Source organism: Carassius auratus, chromosome 30 (genome assembly GCF_003368295.1).
Source record: "Carassius auratus strain Wakin chromosome 30, ASM336829v1, whole genome shotgun sequence".
NCBI lineage: Eukaryota > Metazoa > Chordata > Actinopteri > Cypriniformes > Cyprinidae > Carassius > Carassius auratus.
In genome coordinates this window covers 9788569-9807205 of record NC_039272.1, presented here as the reverse complement: position 1 = coordinate 9807205, position 18637 = coordinate 9788569, and the positions used below count along the sequence as shown (strand labels likewise).

Sequence of the window (18637 nt, the reverse complement as noted above, 5' to 3'; positions counted from 1 at the left end):
CAGTGGCCTCCAGCTCCAGATTTGCCAGAAGGCAGAGGGTACCAAGACCTATTATTGGTCAGGCCGATTATTTTATTTATTTATATATCTATCTCGAACCCTCTTCAGCCAACCCCTCTAACGCCAGCTCATCCCCTTTCACTAAAACTCCTAATCTACCATAGCTAACTCTCCTAACATGCCCTATCTATCTGTAATGGTCAATCCTCTATTCAGCCATCCTTCCGCAGGAGCTTTCTCTGTATCTCCCCACCGCCGCAGCATTGTCCGCTCCTGCAGGAGCCTTTTCTGTTTTTTCCTCACTGCCGCAGCAGTCTCCGCTTCCGCAGGAGCCTCTACCTATATTTCACCACTGCCACAGCAGTGTCTGCTCCCGCAGGAGCCTCTACCTATATTTCACCACTGCCGCAGCAGTGTCTGCTCCCGCAGGAGCCTCTACCTATATTTCACCACTGCCGCAGCAGTGTCTGCTCCCGCAGGAGCCTCTACCTATATTTCACCACTGCCGCAGCAGTGTCTGCTCCCGCAGGAGCCCTTTCCATCCTTCCCTACTGCCGCAATTCTCGCTGCCGCAAGAGCCTCAAAAATAAATAAATAAATAAATAAAAATATATATTTTATGTCCATTCTCCAATTCAACCTCATCAGGCTCGCTTTTGTCTAACTCCGGAACGCCCAATCTAAATTCACGATGGACCCTCATTTCATCAACGACTCTGGTTTAAAAAAAAAAAAAAATAATAAAAAAAATTAATCGAGTAACAAAATGTGTTGTTGCTTAATTATACTGATGTGCGCATGCACAGTAAATCTGATGGGTAGGATAAAATGTCAGGACCCCGGACCTTTATTTAGTCGGGTTGACGTACCTTTTCAGTTCTGTGTATGTGATGTGACGCTAGTTTTACTTAAAGTCAAATGCTCATGAACTGACTGTCAGAGCAGTTCTGGAGATGTTGTTCATGTGTTCAAGTCCTCATTTAGTGAGACAGCAGATGCAGAAATTACCGTGAGAGTAATGCGCGCTTCAGTGTGTGTGTGAAAAAGGAAGTCGCGCTCCTGCTCCATTCATTAACAGAGACACACAGAACATGCAGGATTTACATTTAAACACTGTTCCGTCTTAATATTTAGAGATATTAATTCGTGAATCGGATGTAAGTGCAATTACCTATTTTGATTAATTCATTCAAAAAAAAAAAAAAAAAAAAATTCATTGCGAAAGAACCCGACGTGAGATTTAGAATAAATTAAAAGAGGCTTCGAAGCAGAGGAATTTGCCTACATCATTTTTTGTAATCGCGTTACTCGAGGAATCGTTTCAGCCCTAATCTTAAGCAGCTCAAAAGGGGCCTCTCACATAATCCGATAGATGCCCTCGGTTGTTGTTCATTTAAAAAAAAAAAAAAAAAAAAAAATTGTATATATTCCTCCTTAAATCATGTTGTGTACTTGAATAATAGAAGCCTCTCAGTTATCGTTTCTTCGGCCAAAGTAAGGGCCCTCCAGCCATCGTTACAATCTCCTTGCCTATTTCAGCATCGGACAGGGCTCTCCCTTCCGGTGCAGCTGGGCAGTGGCTCCCTTCGGTCGCAGTGTGAGCCTTTCATCTGTCATTGAGTTGCGCTGCGCGCTCAGCGGCAGATGGGGGTATCCCTCCCGGTGCAGCAGAGCCACAGGCCCCCTTCGGTCGTTGTGACAGCCCTCCATCCGATGCATCAAATTAAGCCGCTTATACAGTCGCAAGGGGGACTCTCCCTTCCGGTGCAGCAGAGCCGCAGCTCCCTTCGGACGCAGCGAGAGTCCCTCCATCAGTCGCGTTTTCTTGCCTACTCCGTATCGGACAGGGCTCCCCTACCGGTGCAGCAGACCCACGGCTCCCTTCGGTCGCAGGGTGAACCCCCCGTCTGAGTTATGTTGCATGCTCAAGGGCGGACCGGGATCTCCCTCCCGGGGGAACACAGCCGCTGGCTCCCTTCGGTCGCAGCAGGAGCCCTCCATCCGATGCATCAAACCGTTCCTCGAATCTTCTTGCCTATTCTGCATCTGATGGGGCTCTCCCTTCCGGTGCAGCAGACCCACGGCTCCCTTCGGTCGCAGGGTGAACCCCCCGTCTGAGTTATGTTGCATGCTCAAGGGCGGATAGGGTTCTCCCTCCCGGGGGAATAGAGCTGTTGGCTCCCTTCGGTCGCAGTGAGAGCCCTCCATCAGACGCATCAAGCCATGCCTCGCATCGCAAGGGGGACTCGCCTTTCCGGTGCAGCAGAGCCGCAGCTCCCTTCGGACGCAGCAAAAGTCCCTCCAACAGTCGTATTCTAGTTAGCGTCAATCAGGGCTCTCCCCTCCGGGGCAGCACTCCTGCTGCAGAGTTGCGAACCCCCTACGGAGGCTGGGAGAACCCTCAGAGGCAAAAAACCGTGCCTCCATAAACCCGCAATGGGGGACTCCCCCTTCCGGTGCAGCAGAGCCGCAGCTCCCTTCGGATGCAGCGGGAGTCCCTCCAACAGTCGCGTCTCTTTGCCTTCTCAGCATCGGACTAGGGCTCCTCTTCCGGTGCAGCAGACCCACAGCTCCCTTCGGTCGCAGTGTGAACCCCCCATCTGAGTTATGTTGCATGCTCCACGATGGCTAGGGATCTCCCTCCCGATGGGGTACAGCCGCTGGCTCCCTTCGGTTGCATTAGGAGCCCTTCATCCGACGCGCCAAACCGCGGCTCGAATCTCATTGCCTATTTAGCATCTGACGGGGCTCTCCCTTCTGGTGCAGCAGACCCACGGCTCCCTTCGGTCGCAGTGTGAACCCCCCGTCCGAGTTATGTTGCATACTCTATGGCGGCCAGGGATCTCCCTCCCGATGGGATACAGTCGCTGGCTCCCTTCAGTCGCAGTGAGAGCCCTCCATCAGATGCAACAAACCGCGCCTCGTACTCAGCCGCAAGAGGGACTCTCCCTTCCGGTGCAGCAGAGCCGCAGCTCCCTTCGGAGGCAGCAAGAGTCCCTCATTTCTTGATATCTGGCATTGTGCTCCTCCCATAAGCGGCATGGAGGGCTCGCTGGTAAGACGTTGCGAGCCGCAGCTCTCGTCGAACACTGCACGGGCTCTCCAGGTCGCTCTGCATTTTCTTCCCAACACGCATATTTTGGGGGGCAACTAAATTTTATCTCCCTGGCTGCTGTCCTATGGCTTTAAGCTTCTTTTGGGGAGTTATTTGGGTTCGGGCTATGCTCCGGGCCCGGACCCCTCCCCCAGGACAGCACGCCAAAATATGCCTACTATTTGCCTTCAGATTAGATGTAAGGGTGAACTCGTGAAATGTGGTTTTATTAACAAAGTTCGGGAGAAGCACGATCAGATAATCATCCAATTTGGTACAGGTGCATCTCGTTTAGCTAATCATCTTATAGCACGCACGCGTATATATATCCAGTCTTCCTACCTCCTGTCCCACGACAGTTTTTCGGCAACCCTCCTCCACCCCAACTCCTCACTTCTAATCTATTTATCCCAAATTGGGATAGGGGGAGTTATTTGGGTTCGGGCTATGCTCCGGGCCCGGACCCCTCCCCCAGGACAGCACGCCAAAATATGCCTACTATTTGCCTTCAGATTAGATGTAAGGGTGAACTCGTGAAATGGATGATAAAGAGAATGTAATGGACATGTCATTTTGTGGAGAACTGCTCATCCTTTTCATCAAGCATTTACGCCGCTTCAAACTAAATGCTGGTTATATTTATGCCACTAAATCAGACTGGTTGGAACATTTACCACATTATCATTTTTCAGTTTCACTTTTTCCTGCATATTAATGCAAGAGCAGCACACAGGGGCTTCGTGAAGGGGGAATTGTTTGCATCTCTTTCCAGTCCAGATGGTGGCCACGGTCTCCTGGGAACCGCCGCCACCTCACTCTACCTGCCAAGAGTTCAGTAATCGCTGGCAGACATCAATCTCCTCGTAATATGCCTCTATTCTCTGTGAATGTCTTTCTGTGATTCAGCCATTGAAAAATGATCTAAACATGGAAACTGCAGCTGTTGTGACTGTCAGGGTTGTATAGCTGTTTTCTCTTTGCCAGCAGACAGAATCTGCAGGGCTATCACATTACACAGGTAAAGAAAAAACATAAATATTACAATACTGTACATCAATATGAGCCAAACTGACTGTGTCTGATACAAGTGCTGTACATGTATGAAACACCACATGCACACAATAGTTAGTACCTAGCCTACAGATAACTTATAAAACATTTGCATCAAATTCTGTCAGCTGAGAAAAATGCCTAACCTGTATGTTCAGTTTGTTCTCTGGAACAAAGGTAATGATGGCACTTTTGTCATTTTACAATGTAAGGAGAAAAACTACTGCAGATTTGCATAGCCTTAGGCTACATGAGTTCAACTGTCAATTAAAAATGAGCTGACACTTGTTAAAATGTCACAGTTTCAGTTCTCACCCACTTCCTGTTCTCCCTTTCAGGGTCATGTGATCAAAAGCCGCAAAAACAGTGTGAAATACCAGTCAGCAGAAGAAAGCGTGACATATCACACCTGGGCTTCAAACTCCAAAAATATACTTTATTTTGTGTGTGTGTGGTTTTAGATGTATGCATTTTTTGTAAGGACTGCAGTGAAACCTCTGATAGATAACCGTGTTTTTGGATGTGACGTTTAGACATGTCAGGCAAAGAGAAGAGATTGTAACTGTGTGGGTGGGTTCAATCTCTTTGACCACTAGAATGGAAAAAGTGAGTATGCTTTACATTTAGGTGGGTCCAAAAGACCACTAGACAAAATGTTTCCATTTAGCTTTTTCCCAATTTTAATACAATCATTTTTGTATTATTATTATATCACAAATGTATTTATAAGGAACTAATGTTAAAGTAAATGTATAATTCTTTATATAGTGTCTAAGTTTTAATGCATAAGCATTATTTCATATATAAGCATGAATGATATGACATAAAAAAGAAAGAAAAAACTGTAGTTTGTTATAATGTTTTTTTATTTTTTTTTTACCACCAGTAAATTAATTCATATTAATAATCATTTAAACTAACAAACATCAAAAAATAACTTGTTTTTTTCCACTGCTAAGCTTAAAATACTCTAGAGGGGAAACAGCACATTTTCCATTTCACTGTCTCATGCTTTGAAGTAATCTAGCATGTGAAGTTAACTTTATGCCTCCCCCTTGGGAGTCCTGTGCCCCCACTCAATCTTCTTTGTTCCTTTTTCAAAGAAATACTTTTCTGTCACTCTGCAAATTAACTTTCTATAAAATCTCTTATTTTTTTCTTGATGTGCTCACTTTGGTCCTCAGAACCTCATATAGAGCCAGTTTTTATATTCAGATTCTGACCTTTCGGTTACATGATGAAAGTCAAGGACTATTTTAAAAAATGAAATGCAGTGCTGCCACTTTTTAAATTATTTTTAATTACATTTCTGTAATTTGTGCACTCCAAATGGAATTACATTGTGAGAATTATAATGTTTTAATATGTGAGCATGTAGGCCATGTATATGTTTCTAGGGCAGTGGTTTTCAGTTCATGATTAGTTAACATCAAGTGATGACCCAAATTGCTAGTAAAATGATTTCGCATAAATGACCGTAAATCAAACACTGGGTATTACCTCAAAATGCATACCCTGTTTAAAAAAAACAGCATATGCTGGTTAGTTATGTTTTGAAGCATGGCAGCTGGTTTAACTGGTCCTTAGTTGGCCATGAGCTGGTTTTAGCTGGTCATGAGCAGGAACTAACCAGCTATTGACCAGCACATGACAAGCTATGGACCATCTGAAACCAGCTGCTATGCTTCAAAACGTACCTGACCAGCATATGCTGTTTTTTCTACATGGTAAGTCCAACAGTATGCAAAATATTAACATACTGTAATATTAACAAATATTAACATACTGTAACAACATAGGCTAAATAGGAAAACTTTTTAGAAGCCTAAAACATACACTGGACCAAACCACTATTAGTATTCATATTGGGGACACTTGATTTCCAGCGATATCGATGACTTGATTGGACAGATACTGTTTCAACTGAACTGAGTGAACTCAGTGACCTGGATGATGACGTCACTGAATACAATGGTGAACTGCCCTTTTGCATTATTGAAACTATTTTCCTATTTAATGTTGTACAGTTGCTTTGACATAACCTGTATTGTTAAAAGCGCTATATAAATAAAGGTGACTAGTCACCATTTTACCAAGACAGATGAATTAATGGAACACAAAATAACTTGTCTGAAGCTGTCTCGTTGTTCTTATTTCAACTTGGAAACGAACAGAAACATCAATATACCTTTCACTAAAACAAAGCAACGAAGACTCTCTCTAAAAGGTCACGCTGATTTATAGATGATCATGAACTTTAAATGTGAATAAAGACTTCTTGAGGTTGACATAGAGACTTGTATAGCAGGCTAAGTCTTAAATCTATCAAAATAATGAGACGAGTCATTCAGGAGTCTTTTACAATTCGGGCTTGCATTTTTATATAGTTTTGTTCCATCAGGAATCATCCAGACCTGTCCTCCTCACCGTGTGTCACAGAACAGTGATTCCTGCAAGCTAAGCTAATGTTTTACATCCCTCACAGCCATGGATATTTGGAATGCTGGTCTCATTCCAGAGTAAGTCTACAGAGAGGGAGGGAAGGGAAATGAGACCTTCTTGCGAATGAATGAATCCCAACTTGGCTAACACATTACACACACACGCCTACTGGGGACCGGGTCTTCGCCCATCTAACTGTGACCTCATTGCACATCTGGGATCTAAACACTCATTCAACATATTGCTTTTGAGGAAAGGGAGGTGGAAAGTGACAATTTTCCACAGATCGCTTCATCCTTAGACTTTTAATTTTGTGAGACATCAAGTCCCAGATTGCTAATGTCGTTCACGACAGAAATATTGCAGAAGTGAGCCACCCGAATAAAAGAGGTCCCTCACACACACACCTTTCCTGCAGAAATGTGAGGATACTCATAACTAATCATAATTCCCATTACGTACCAGGGCAATAAAGTTTCCTGAAAAAAACAAAAAGGTTATTAAATGAAAAGATTACAGCATTTCATATAAAAAGCCAATTTCCTGGGTGCTGTTGATAAGGGCGAACACATTAAAGATGTGCCAAATATACATTTCTAAGGCAAGCAGTCTTTTGAAGCAGGAGTGACTCCCAAAATGGACCAGCCGCAAATTCTGCTGATTTACGTTATGCTGAATGATTAAGCACTGAAGACAAACTTGTGTCTCAACTTAAACCGTGCAAAACATTTAAAGGTGATGAAGAAAGAGGATTACTGATAAATTGGATGTATCCAGTCTCTTAAACACACTTTGTCTAGCATGCAGACCTGATAATAAAGAGTGCCAGAGTGCATATGTAAGCCTACGCTCGCCGTGATCAACTATTTGACTTACTGTGAAATTAGGATTAATGAATTGAGTTCAGCATGGAGTCAACTCAAATGATGCGGGGCACTCCACAAAAACAGGAAATGCTGCTCTCCTATCTACATGCTTATATTGTTCATTTTTGCACCTTTTGTCCAATTCTCCTCTTATCTTTAGTCAGCTGGCAATAAATACATACAGTATACTTACAGTATCAGTATGTGTTTATTTCCTGAAGGGGTCTATCAGTAGAATTCCCCTTCAAAATATGCTGCATGGAAATTCACCAGGGCTCTTTTATCATCCCCATAATGGCGAAATCATCGAGCATTGAATGATGTGTTGATGGTGGCGCGGAGAAGAATCATTAGTGAAGTTCTGTATTGCACATCAGCAGCGTTGATTCCATCAACATTGCATCCAGATGAGGTGCCATTAAGGTGAAAGAGAAATTGATGAGTGTGTTTGTGTGTGTATTCATCAGAACATGCACTAAATCCTCAATCACACAGTGTACGTAGAAGGGGGAAATACATTGGAGGCTCAGTGCAGGAAGATGGATTTTCCTGCCACTGCAGTCATCAGCCGAGGCCTTGCCTGTTTCAGCACAGCTGGGCTAGTGGGGTCTCCTTGGAGCAGCTCCAGACTGGTGAGCCACCAGCCAAAGTCCGGATGGAGCTGTTAATCAAAGTGCCACTAACACAGCCATCCATCTTCAGGCTGGACGGGCTACTGTGGCCTAAACCTTGCCTCTTTATAGCTTTTCCCTTTCTGGTGTGAACACAGTCTCAGTTTCATTCATGCAAATGCTTGATGCTAATTTAGAATAACTAAATAAAAATATGATTATGGTTATTATTTTTCAACAATCAGCTGTGTTCAATGATGAATAAAAACAATAAACCGATGTCGTTTGATTTACTCGTACTCCATAGTACTATGGTATAGTACGATTCTAACCGCATTATCATATTCATGTACCATGTCAGACTTTTTCGACAATATGTCAAGTATATACGTGCAAAAAACATACTAATTCAAAAACCAGTTTGCTAGTGTTATGATACACATTTATCCTTGTTAGAGAAGATGTGTGAAAATTGTAGACTGTAATGAAACATTTCAGCGTTCACAATGTCAATGTGAGAATGATTGGTGCAAGCACAGTGAGAGAAGGGTGATGAAGTGTGTTGTGATGTGTTCCTATTGATTGCATGACCCATTCCACATACAGTTTAGTGGGAAAAAGCTTTGTCGCTCTGCAGACAAAATGCAATGTTAAAACAATGCGTTTAAGGTGGATTCATCATCGACACTGTGGAAACAGCTTGTCACATACAGTAATAAAACTGACTGACTGCCTGTCTGCTAATATTCAACATGACATCTATTTTGGAGTGATTTGTTATTAAATAAAGCTGTTTTATATGAGAGGACACTGTCTTTGCAACTGGTAGGATTCATTTCTGATCAGATATGGAATCTGCAAACAAGGCTAACTGTTAAACTCTGAAAGCATTCAATGGAATCCGTGCCATTATATGATTGTGATCCAAGTTGACATCTCAAGGCTTTCTCCAATGATACAAATGCCAGGGTTGTCATGTTCTTTAACAATCACTAGTATGACACCACCTGTCAGAGCTAATGCAATGCAGAGAGGAAGCAGTGCAAACTTTTTTGGAAAAATCAGGGAGCAGATGCATGCAACAACTGCCATTTTCTCCATATTTTAAAATGTGAAGAATAAAGTTGTGAATTTTTTTTTTTTTACCAGAGTGACTTGTATTATTGACTTAAATCCCCAAAGGTACGATGTTTAGTGAATTAAAAACAGCATTACAAAATAATCTACATAGAATACATGAGTAAACAGTCGCTATGGGATTTGCTGGAGTCTCTCCGAGAAGGGTTTCTCTCATGTGAGGAGCGTGTGAAATAGAAAACCTGGAGAGGAGCTCCATGTAAGCATGATTGATTACAACAGATTGCTTCACCGATCCATAGTCCAGACCGGCTTTCAGTCTGTGGTTTGATGGGTGACACAAAGTCTGAAGCACAAGTTACTTGATTTTATTAGCTGGTATAAAAGTAAAACCACACTCGCAATATTGCTGTCGTTCTGCGTATATCTTACTGGGTAAACAAAATGATAATGTTCGTGTTATGATGCTGCTAAATTAAAAATCAGCAACGATAAGCTGAATGTAATCGTTTTCTATTCCACGGCCAGTGATAGCGAGCAGGTCCAGCAGCAGAGAGGGCGCGTGGGGAGAAAACACGTCCGTGACATCATCCGCCTTGTTGTGATTCCCGTTCCCCAGCGGGTTCATCTCGTGGATGCTATCACAGGATTCCCACTCTGATTTCCCCCGTGTTCAACTTCAGCTCCTCCCTCACGGTCTGAAGCTCACGCCCGCGTTGGTTTTACTTGCGGTATCTTATTTTCGCTCCGTGGTTTAGCTTTCGACATCGCCATTCTCGGGTTCAGCAGAAGCGTTATGAGGACGACTGAGAGATGCTTCCGGTGTAAAAGTGATATCTTCATGAAAGCTGTCGCGAGGAAGAGCTCTCCGCTGTGCTCATGCGATCGAGGCTATTGTTAGAGGAGATGAAACGGTGTCGGTTGGCGTGACACACCTGGGATTGTTACAGCAGACATCCAAACACGCATTTCTTCTGTTCCACAAATCCATCGTGCCTGCAAGCGGAAGGGTTTCGTTTGTTTCGCCGAATATTAGTTAGAGAAGCCATTCTAGTGTGTGTTATTTCATGGGGATGTGTTCAAGGCAAGAGAGGATTCAAAAAGACGTCGACATCGTAATTCAAAGGTGTAAGGCAGAGAAAGACTGTCTGTTTTCTGGTGAGTTTCCATTGTCTATTCTTATTAAGAGAGCTGGCTTCCTTTAACAATTGCCATGGATTTAATCAACACAACTGATGGGCTGTCAGTCTCGCTGCTGATGCCTTTATTTCCTCCTCCACACAAAAGCCCGTTATGTTTAAATACCCTATGTGGCTAATGTACTCCAACGTAGGCAATTTAATCTTTCCTGGACATAATAAATTATGCAATAATAAACTGCAACCAAGGGCCTAGCAAAACGTAAACTGCCTTCATTATTACTGCCACATATTCTACTCTTATCATCCTAATAAAGCCATTAACATTCCTCTCAGGTGTTGGTTTGTGATGTGAATGATTTTTCAATTAAGTTAGCCCACGCCTTACTATTATTTAGCATCACACATTTATCAGCTATCAATTTAATTCTCCTGTATTCATTGTGGGTGGACATTCCCTGTTTATGTTGCCATGGAGACTACACTTGTTGAAATTGACTTTTTTTTGTCGTCCAGTGTGTTATTTTCTTAAAAAACGCCAAGTTTGATTGTCTGTGTGTTTCAGACTTTCGATTCTCCGACTCCACATTCACCTTCACCTACTCAAAAGGACCTAAAAGGTAAATATCACAGAGCCAGCTATGTTCTGAATGTAAACAGTTGCTGTACACCCACATTCCTGCTGTGTTTTGAGTTAACTATATTTGTCAGTGTTTGGTTCACAAAACGAACATTTCATCCTCATTTTATAAGCCTCGCGTTGTTCGAAACCTTTCTTGCTTCTGTGGAAAACAGAAGAGGCGGAATGACTCTATACCTTCGCTTTTATTTTTGGAGAAAGATCGAATGAAAGTGAAAGGAGAGTGAAGCTGTTGTCCTGACTAACATCTCATTTGTGCTCCACTGAAGAAAGTTATAGATGTTTAGAACAACATGAGGATGAGCAAACAATGACAAAAACATAAAACTTTAAAACAATGACAGTGTAATGGGTGTTTTGGTCATGATGTGCGAGGCTTTTTCTCTCTTCACATTATACCCCATCGATGAGGACAAACTTCATCTTCGTTGTCATTGCTCACTTCTGTTGTGGTCAGCAGTGTTTATGAATTCCTGTGCATTAATAAAAATGTACCACCTTAGCATAAAGCAGTCTCTGCACTGTGATTAACAATAGATTGTATTTACATATAATTAATTACCTTGGCTTGAACACTGTCATAGACATATTAGACATTGACTAATCACTTTTAGAATGATGAATAGGCAGCCATTTTTAGCATGCTGTGTTCCTCACATAAAAAAAAGAATAAACTCATTATTTTATGCTAGTAAACAACCCGGAGCAATCTGAAACTGTCTTTTGGAGAAGATCAAGTCATGTACTTTTCTTTATTTCTTTCTCTTGCTCAAAATGCCGTTTTTAACCGTTTGAATCAGAATCCAGCAGATGGAAATTAGAGTCTATACTAATTGCTCTGTTGATCATGAATGCCAGCGTGTTGACGTGTGGTCGTTTTATTTACATGTCACTCTCCAGGGGTCACACTTTTTTTGGGCATATTTGTGTAATGATTTGCTTGAAAGCTGTGAATGTTTGATAGATGAGATTTGGTGTCAAGTTTAAATATTTTGGATTGATTTGTTGGAGAATGCCATTTACTTACTGTTCTTGACATTACAAGACCATACAAGAACAGCTGATGGTTTGTAAGTTTACTGAATGAATGTTTGTCTCTACACTACGTTCTGCTAGCGGAAGTTCCTGTTACTTTCAGTTAGGAGTGGATTTGGGTTAGTCTGTGCAAGCTTGACATCAGTTGGGCACGTCTCGTCTTACTCATCTCTTGTGTCTAATCCACATTGTCTGGTGAAAGGAAACATGAGAAGAGCACCATTGCTCTAATTCTTGAAAAGGCAGTCTTTTCAATCTACTGACCTGTTTACTATACAGACCTTTAACTCTGCCAACAAATTTGAGACTTCTTGACCAGATTAAGATGAGAGACAGACAGTTTTTTCTTTGGCAAAATGGGACTTCACAGTGAAGTCAGATGTGATACCAATCTGAAATTTTAGCTCGAGGCCATTTAGATAAGTAATACCTGCAAAGCCACTAGACCTTGGTTAAAACGATCCCTCCCTATAAAACTCGCTCCCTATAGTCATGCAAATTTTATGAAAAATATGCTAATTAAAAATGAGTTGTCCAGGAAAGCACTTTAGGCTCACTGAAGCAGTACCAGTACTGATAAGAAGGTCCTGGAAAGATTTATGTAAGCAGAATGGTGGATCTCGTCTTCCCAATAGTTGCTTTTAAGTAAAGTCTTGACGTTTCAATTACTGTTGATTAAAAGTGGTTTGTTGTATCACGTTATTTATTGATTTGTTTTCAAACACAAACTCGTAATGCATGTATTTGCCAATTCTAAATTTTGCACTTTCATTTTTGTAACACTGCGCTAGATTGAATGTTTATTTCCATGTTTGCCACAGCAAAGATGTAATCCATTTAGGTGTTCTGAATTAAAAATGGGGAGTTCCTTGTCATCTTCTGTTTGAACTGGTTTGCAAATGTCACTCTTGTTTTAAGAGGAGGTGCCTTGCATTATAAGCGAGAAATGAGCTGGCAGGCTCTCTATGAAAAATCATTGCATCTTGCCTTGTAGAGGAAGCAGCACATTTCCTGTTTGTAGAGCTGCAACCTGCACTCAATGTCTTTCACTGAAAGACTGACATTTCTACGTAATATAGATGTGGGTGTGGCCTCTTTTTTGGCACCCTTTCTTTGTCATTTTTGAGTATTTGTATTTTCTTAAAAGAAAATAGGGTTGCTCTAATATTTGATATGCCAGATAATCCTGATATTTGATGCAACAAACCATTAAAAGATGGAAATTCGCAAGGAGATCATTTTCGTTAGATGTTACCGAAGCAGGTATAAGGTAATTCAAGCAGTGAAAAGAACAGACAAGCCCATAATCCCAGAGATGCAGTAGTTCTCATGAATAATCCATCATGACCGAGATCAGCACAAATTATGTTTGAGTTTCATCATCTTGGTATAACTGAATTTGCATAATTACCATGAGTGCTAAATTGTGACAAGCTCTAATTCAAACAAATGTTGTTGCGTTAGATGTGGATACTGGCAGACCGCTGGAAATAAACTTTGGGTCATTTGGTATACTATATCAAAAGGATGTAAACCATTAATTCAGGGAGTTGATGAGGAAGTGCCATAATATAAGATCCTATTAACATTGTAGGTGTTGTACAGTGCAGAAAGTGAAAGTATCAAAAGCAGAAGTAGTTTGCCACGCTCACGTCACACTGGGTTTTTGTAACTAATTTATAGTTATATAAGTACAGTATCTGTCAGTGTGCAGATGTCACAGTTACAAACTGAGATGCATTTACACATTTAAACAAATCTTTAAGTGTGTGTTTATCATGTGTACCAAGTAAACCATATATATTTTATAGATTATATAAGAGGCAGGTGCTAATGTGAGGAATATTTGAATAGTTAATATGCCAAATAGAATAATATTTAAGTGATGCAGAGAAGCTAACGTTCCGCTTTAGCATCATCTGCCGAACTTTTGACTTTTTTCCTGTAGTTTGTAGGGCTACAAGAGACACATTGAACTGTATATCAGCAGTGCATTTACACTGTTGCATCATGTTGAGCCCTGATTTCATCACTCATCATATTACAGTTATTATCTTGTGGCAGTATATGCAGACCACATGGGAAGGATATTCTCTCAGTGTGACAGGCAGTTGAAAAATCACTGTAGATGCACTTGTGAGACCTGCCCAGAGGGTGTTGGGTCATCCGCATGTAGAGGTTGTTTGTTTTCATTAAAGTCCATGCATTCTTCTTTACTGACAAGATGTGCATTAAATATCGCATTCGATTTATCGTGCAGCCCTATTCCATATATAGACCGTAATGCTTTGTTTCTGTCTTGGTGAGCAGGTTTCAGGTGTAGAAGCTCCTGTCTTGGAATGTGACCCCGTTTGTCAGCAAATTATGATGCTGTTCTTACAAAGTTTTTTTTTATTTTTTATCCCAGAATGAAGCCAACCAGGACAGGAGATTCGAGAGGCAATAGCTGTAATTACCTAGTCATTTTGGATTACATTTTTACATCAGAAATGGATACTTATTATTACTTTATGGCACTGTTTGGACCCTGAAAAATACTTTCATTGGTTTAACTCTGTGTACTCAGTTTTTTCAGTAAAAGATCATATGTTAATTAAAAATTGCTGTATTTTTTGTTTATTTGGTTTTTATTTTCTGTTTGTGTATTATTCCAACTCAGTTTTTACCATGAAGATAGTCTTTGGAATGGCAATAAAAGTAAATAAGTACTACTACTTAATGTGTTAGCTTTTATTAACACCATCAGGTAGATTTAGGGTAAGGTTTAATGTAGGTGGTATGTTTATTTTTGAACTCAATAGAGCATTAACCTTTAGCGCCCCTTACTGAAAATGTTATTTCTGAGCTGCGATGATGCGTACAAAAGTGTACATCATAGAATGTTGCCAGACTGATGACTGATTTAATGTTATTTTTATTTTTTTTGACTTAAGACATTTAGATGTTACAATATTTTTTTGGGTTAATTGACAAACATTTTTAGATTTTTTTTCAGTAGCAGAAATTGATGCTAGGCAGAAAAAAGTTTGTAAAATTAGGTATTGTGACAAAGATACATTTTAGAGCCTGTGAATATTAAGAATTTGTGTGATGGAACATAAGCATAAACCTCATTCACCTGAACTTAATGTATTTTTTTGCAGTTATTAGCAATTAGCAAATGTTTTATAACACTTGAGAAAAGTGTGTTCATGTGACCAATAAAACCGTGTATCATGCATGACACAACCCAAGTCATTTTTTAATAAAGTCATGTGTCATTATGAAAGCTTTCTGTGAGTGGCACCATCCTGTGTGAGACCTCAGGAGGGGTTTCACTTTCACTGAATTAACCTCTCTTCTCTGTGTTATCATCCCTTAATTTCTTAAGGGCTAGTATTGCTTTCAATGCCAGTAGTCAGAGTCTACATAGAGTATGCTTGTGTTTTTTCCCAAGGAGTTATTTGCCATGATTTTTAATGGTATGTATAAGGTCATTGGCTCCATTAATTCCTGAATACATTCTCTCATTTTGTGCAATGGAGCAAAAAACGTAAGCACATAAAGGTCACCTGCGTGATATTACATTTTCACTTTTGCCAGATCAGCCTATATCAAGGTAATTAACATGATTTTGACAGTTTAATGCTGATCACTATAGGGTTTTTTACCAAGCCACTTAATTCTCCACATTAATTCAAGGCACTTCACAGGAGACAGTGTCCTGTTGTCAACACTGTTCGTTGCAACCTTATTTACTTGATTGCGTGAAATGGATACCACACCTTACTTAAGTGTTTAGATAAGCAGTTTTTCAGGACTTGCGGGCTGCGGGCAGCACCCTTCTGGGACCTGATGGTCTCTTCTGTGAAGTGTCACTTGAAATTCATATATATAATCTCCTTATTTCCTTCAAATTTAATTGAGCCCTTATTTATTTACTTTATTGCAGTTTTGCTGCTATATTTAATTGTCGGTGTCAATGCTAGATGGCTTTTTTTCTATACACAGCACTATGCTCCTGCACTGCACAAAACATAAAATGAATAGATTATTATTATAATTTTTTTGTAGATGCTCATTTGTTTTAATTTATTCATAAGCCTTTATTTGAACAGTTTAGAAATATTCAGTGAGCGATGTACTGTGTGATCCCAACTAGGGATGCAACGGTAGGATTTCTTTTGGCCGATATGATACCGATTTTAACAAACAAATATTGGCGAATTCCGATACCAATATTGGTAAATTGCATAGAGCAGGGCTTAAAACGAGAGAGAGAGAAAAATCTATTTACGCAATAAAAACATTAAAGATGTTTCAGCTTGGGCTGGGCGATATATCTAACTATATGATCATTCGCATCTAGTCAGTAAATCTGGTTCTGTGATATATTTTGTGTATAGTCCTATATATTGCTTTTAATGTAGCTGATATAGTTTTATTCAGTTTTTTTTCCGTTCACAGAAACGCTGCAGGTGCATGATGTTACCTTGTGTAAGTCCGTGTCGACCATCGCATCGGCTCTTTTCACGCGATTTCCGATATGCAGATGGCTTTAAATTAGTAAAAAATCAGCTGATAAATATCGGCGTACAAAACATCTGTGCATCCCTAATCCCAATATCTATGACCATTTCATCTTAAAAAATCAAACGAGAGAGAGCGAGAAAAAAAAGAATAGAGATGCTAAAAATAGAATGATATAGAAAATGCTAAAAAGCTGTATTTTTACTGGTGATTCTTCAGTTATTTGCAGAGTCCGTGACAGTACTGTACTGAGTAAGGTTGAATAAATGAAAAGTTTATTAAAGTTAGTAGGATTAAAACAGGTGCATAAAGGTGCACAAAAACCTTTTCCAACATCAGTAGCTCCAGCAGTTCACTGTCACAATGTTTGATATGATAATATTCTGACTGTTTCTGCTTTTATTCAGTGTGATGGAATGAGTCATTTGTGTCGGGTACCATATGTGCATGAATATGTCTGAGAAGAGTGTTACATGTATGCTTATTTCTGTTAATAATGTGTTTGTTTTTTCTTATTTTTAGGGTGTCCTACTCTGTTCATGTCTCTGATGATTATCCAGGTATTGCACACACAGATTGACGGATTAATTGATAAATGGATGGATCGTACACCCAAACTCTTACTACTCCTCTGCATGTTACAAAAGAAGCAATAGTCATTTAATGCTAGTTAAAACCAGCAAAAAATGCCATATGACTTTTATTGATGACAGAACACAGGCCATATCTTGGGACTAGAATATCATATAGAGGGAGGATTTTATATGGACTAGGGAGGAACCATTCAGAACACTGTAGTAGCATCCACATAGAGATGTTTTAAAAACCATTCAGAACACATAAGCAAATGCATAACAATACCCTGCCAAGTACACACAGTGTTAGCTCTGTGGGTGTCCAGTTTTTTATTAAAATATAGTTCATAATGTAATTTATTTCATATTTACGTACCTGACCTGATAGGAAAAATGCTGCAGGGTCTACAGTGTAAAGTGACAGCTGATGCTTATAAACCAGTACTAATATGGCTAAGCTGCATCATTCTCAGCTGTAAAACAGTTGATTCATACTCTTAAATCTTCCAATTGTATCTTTTCTGTGACGTAATTATAAAGGCACAATACATTAAAGTGAGTGACAGTGTTTGTTTTAACTCTCTTTTGGTACATTAAATGACAACACAATATTGAAGCTCAGTGGGTTTTATGGGTATAGTGATGACGCTGGATTTTTGCTCTTCAGTTGCCCAGTGCACTCAGTTTGTCTTTGCTTAATAAGATTTTTTTTAAATAGTACACAGAAGTTCATCATTTATTCCCCTCAAAACATAGACACATTAAAATTGCATTTTGTTGTGAAGCTGTGGTGTTGCTCTAAGCCTAAAATTTGCTTTAATGCTTTGATTCATCACCCAAGAGTTGTCCCTTAAATCTAAATCTAGAAGATGCAGACCTCCTTTCTGCAGGACGTAGTGTAGCCTGAATCACAGCATAGTGGCAGACAGTCAGCTTTGCATAAGGATGAGGAATTTGCTTGGCAAAGATTTAGACAACATTGCCAAAGAATGCCATGGGATGTGTTAACCTGAAAATAGTGGATTGTCCAGAAATTGTAGAATTAGTGCAAATCTCTTTTCACTCTCATTTGTGTTTCTATTTATTGTGTATAAGTTGCAAGTCATGGGTTTTGGTTAATACTAGGCTTGGCAGGTAGGGGTGGTGAAAAAAATCGATTATTGATTAATCGCGAGTATGTTATGGACGAGTATGAATCGATTATTACATTTTCAAAAATCGATTATTTTTTATTTTTTATTTTTTTTGCATTATTTTATTTTGTAAAAAAAATTATACCGGGAGTTGAACGTCACGAACGCGCCCAGTTCCAGTTGGCAAGCAGCCAGAACAGGTGTGTAAAATGGAAAAACCAGGAGCGAGCAACCAGCCGAACCACCCAGCTCCATCTGGCCTCAAAGCAAGCGTGTGGATTTATTTTGGTTTTCATGGCAGGAGCTCTAACCCTCTTGGCGCCATGGTCGAGTTTACTCGACAAGATGCGGCACTGAATAAAACGGACGATTTTGTCAAATAGGGTGTCAAATTTCTCGCGACCTCCCCTGCACCAGATAGCAGACATGTAATACTTAATCTCTGACTCAAAATAACGTAATGCTC

The 18637-nt window shown here is 40.2% G+C and overlaps 1 protein-coding gene across 1 annotated transcript in view; it reads left to right on the top strand.

Moving 5' to 3' along the window:
- The first annotated feature begins 9763 nt into the window (after positions 1-9763).
- Positions 9764-18637, top strand: part of LOC113049139 (poly [ADP-ribose] polymerase 8-like) — a 28543-nt gene continuing 19669 nt past the window's right edge. The window contains exons 1-3 of the mRNA XM_026211201.1: positions 9764-10298; positions 10845-10899; positions 16986-17023. Coding sequence (XP_026066986.1) covers positions 10208-10298; positions 10845-10899; positions 16986-17023 — 184 coding nt within the window. The 5' untranslated portion in view covers positions 9764-10207. The remainder of the gene's footprint in view (positions 10299-10844; positions 10900-16985; positions 17024-18637) is intronic.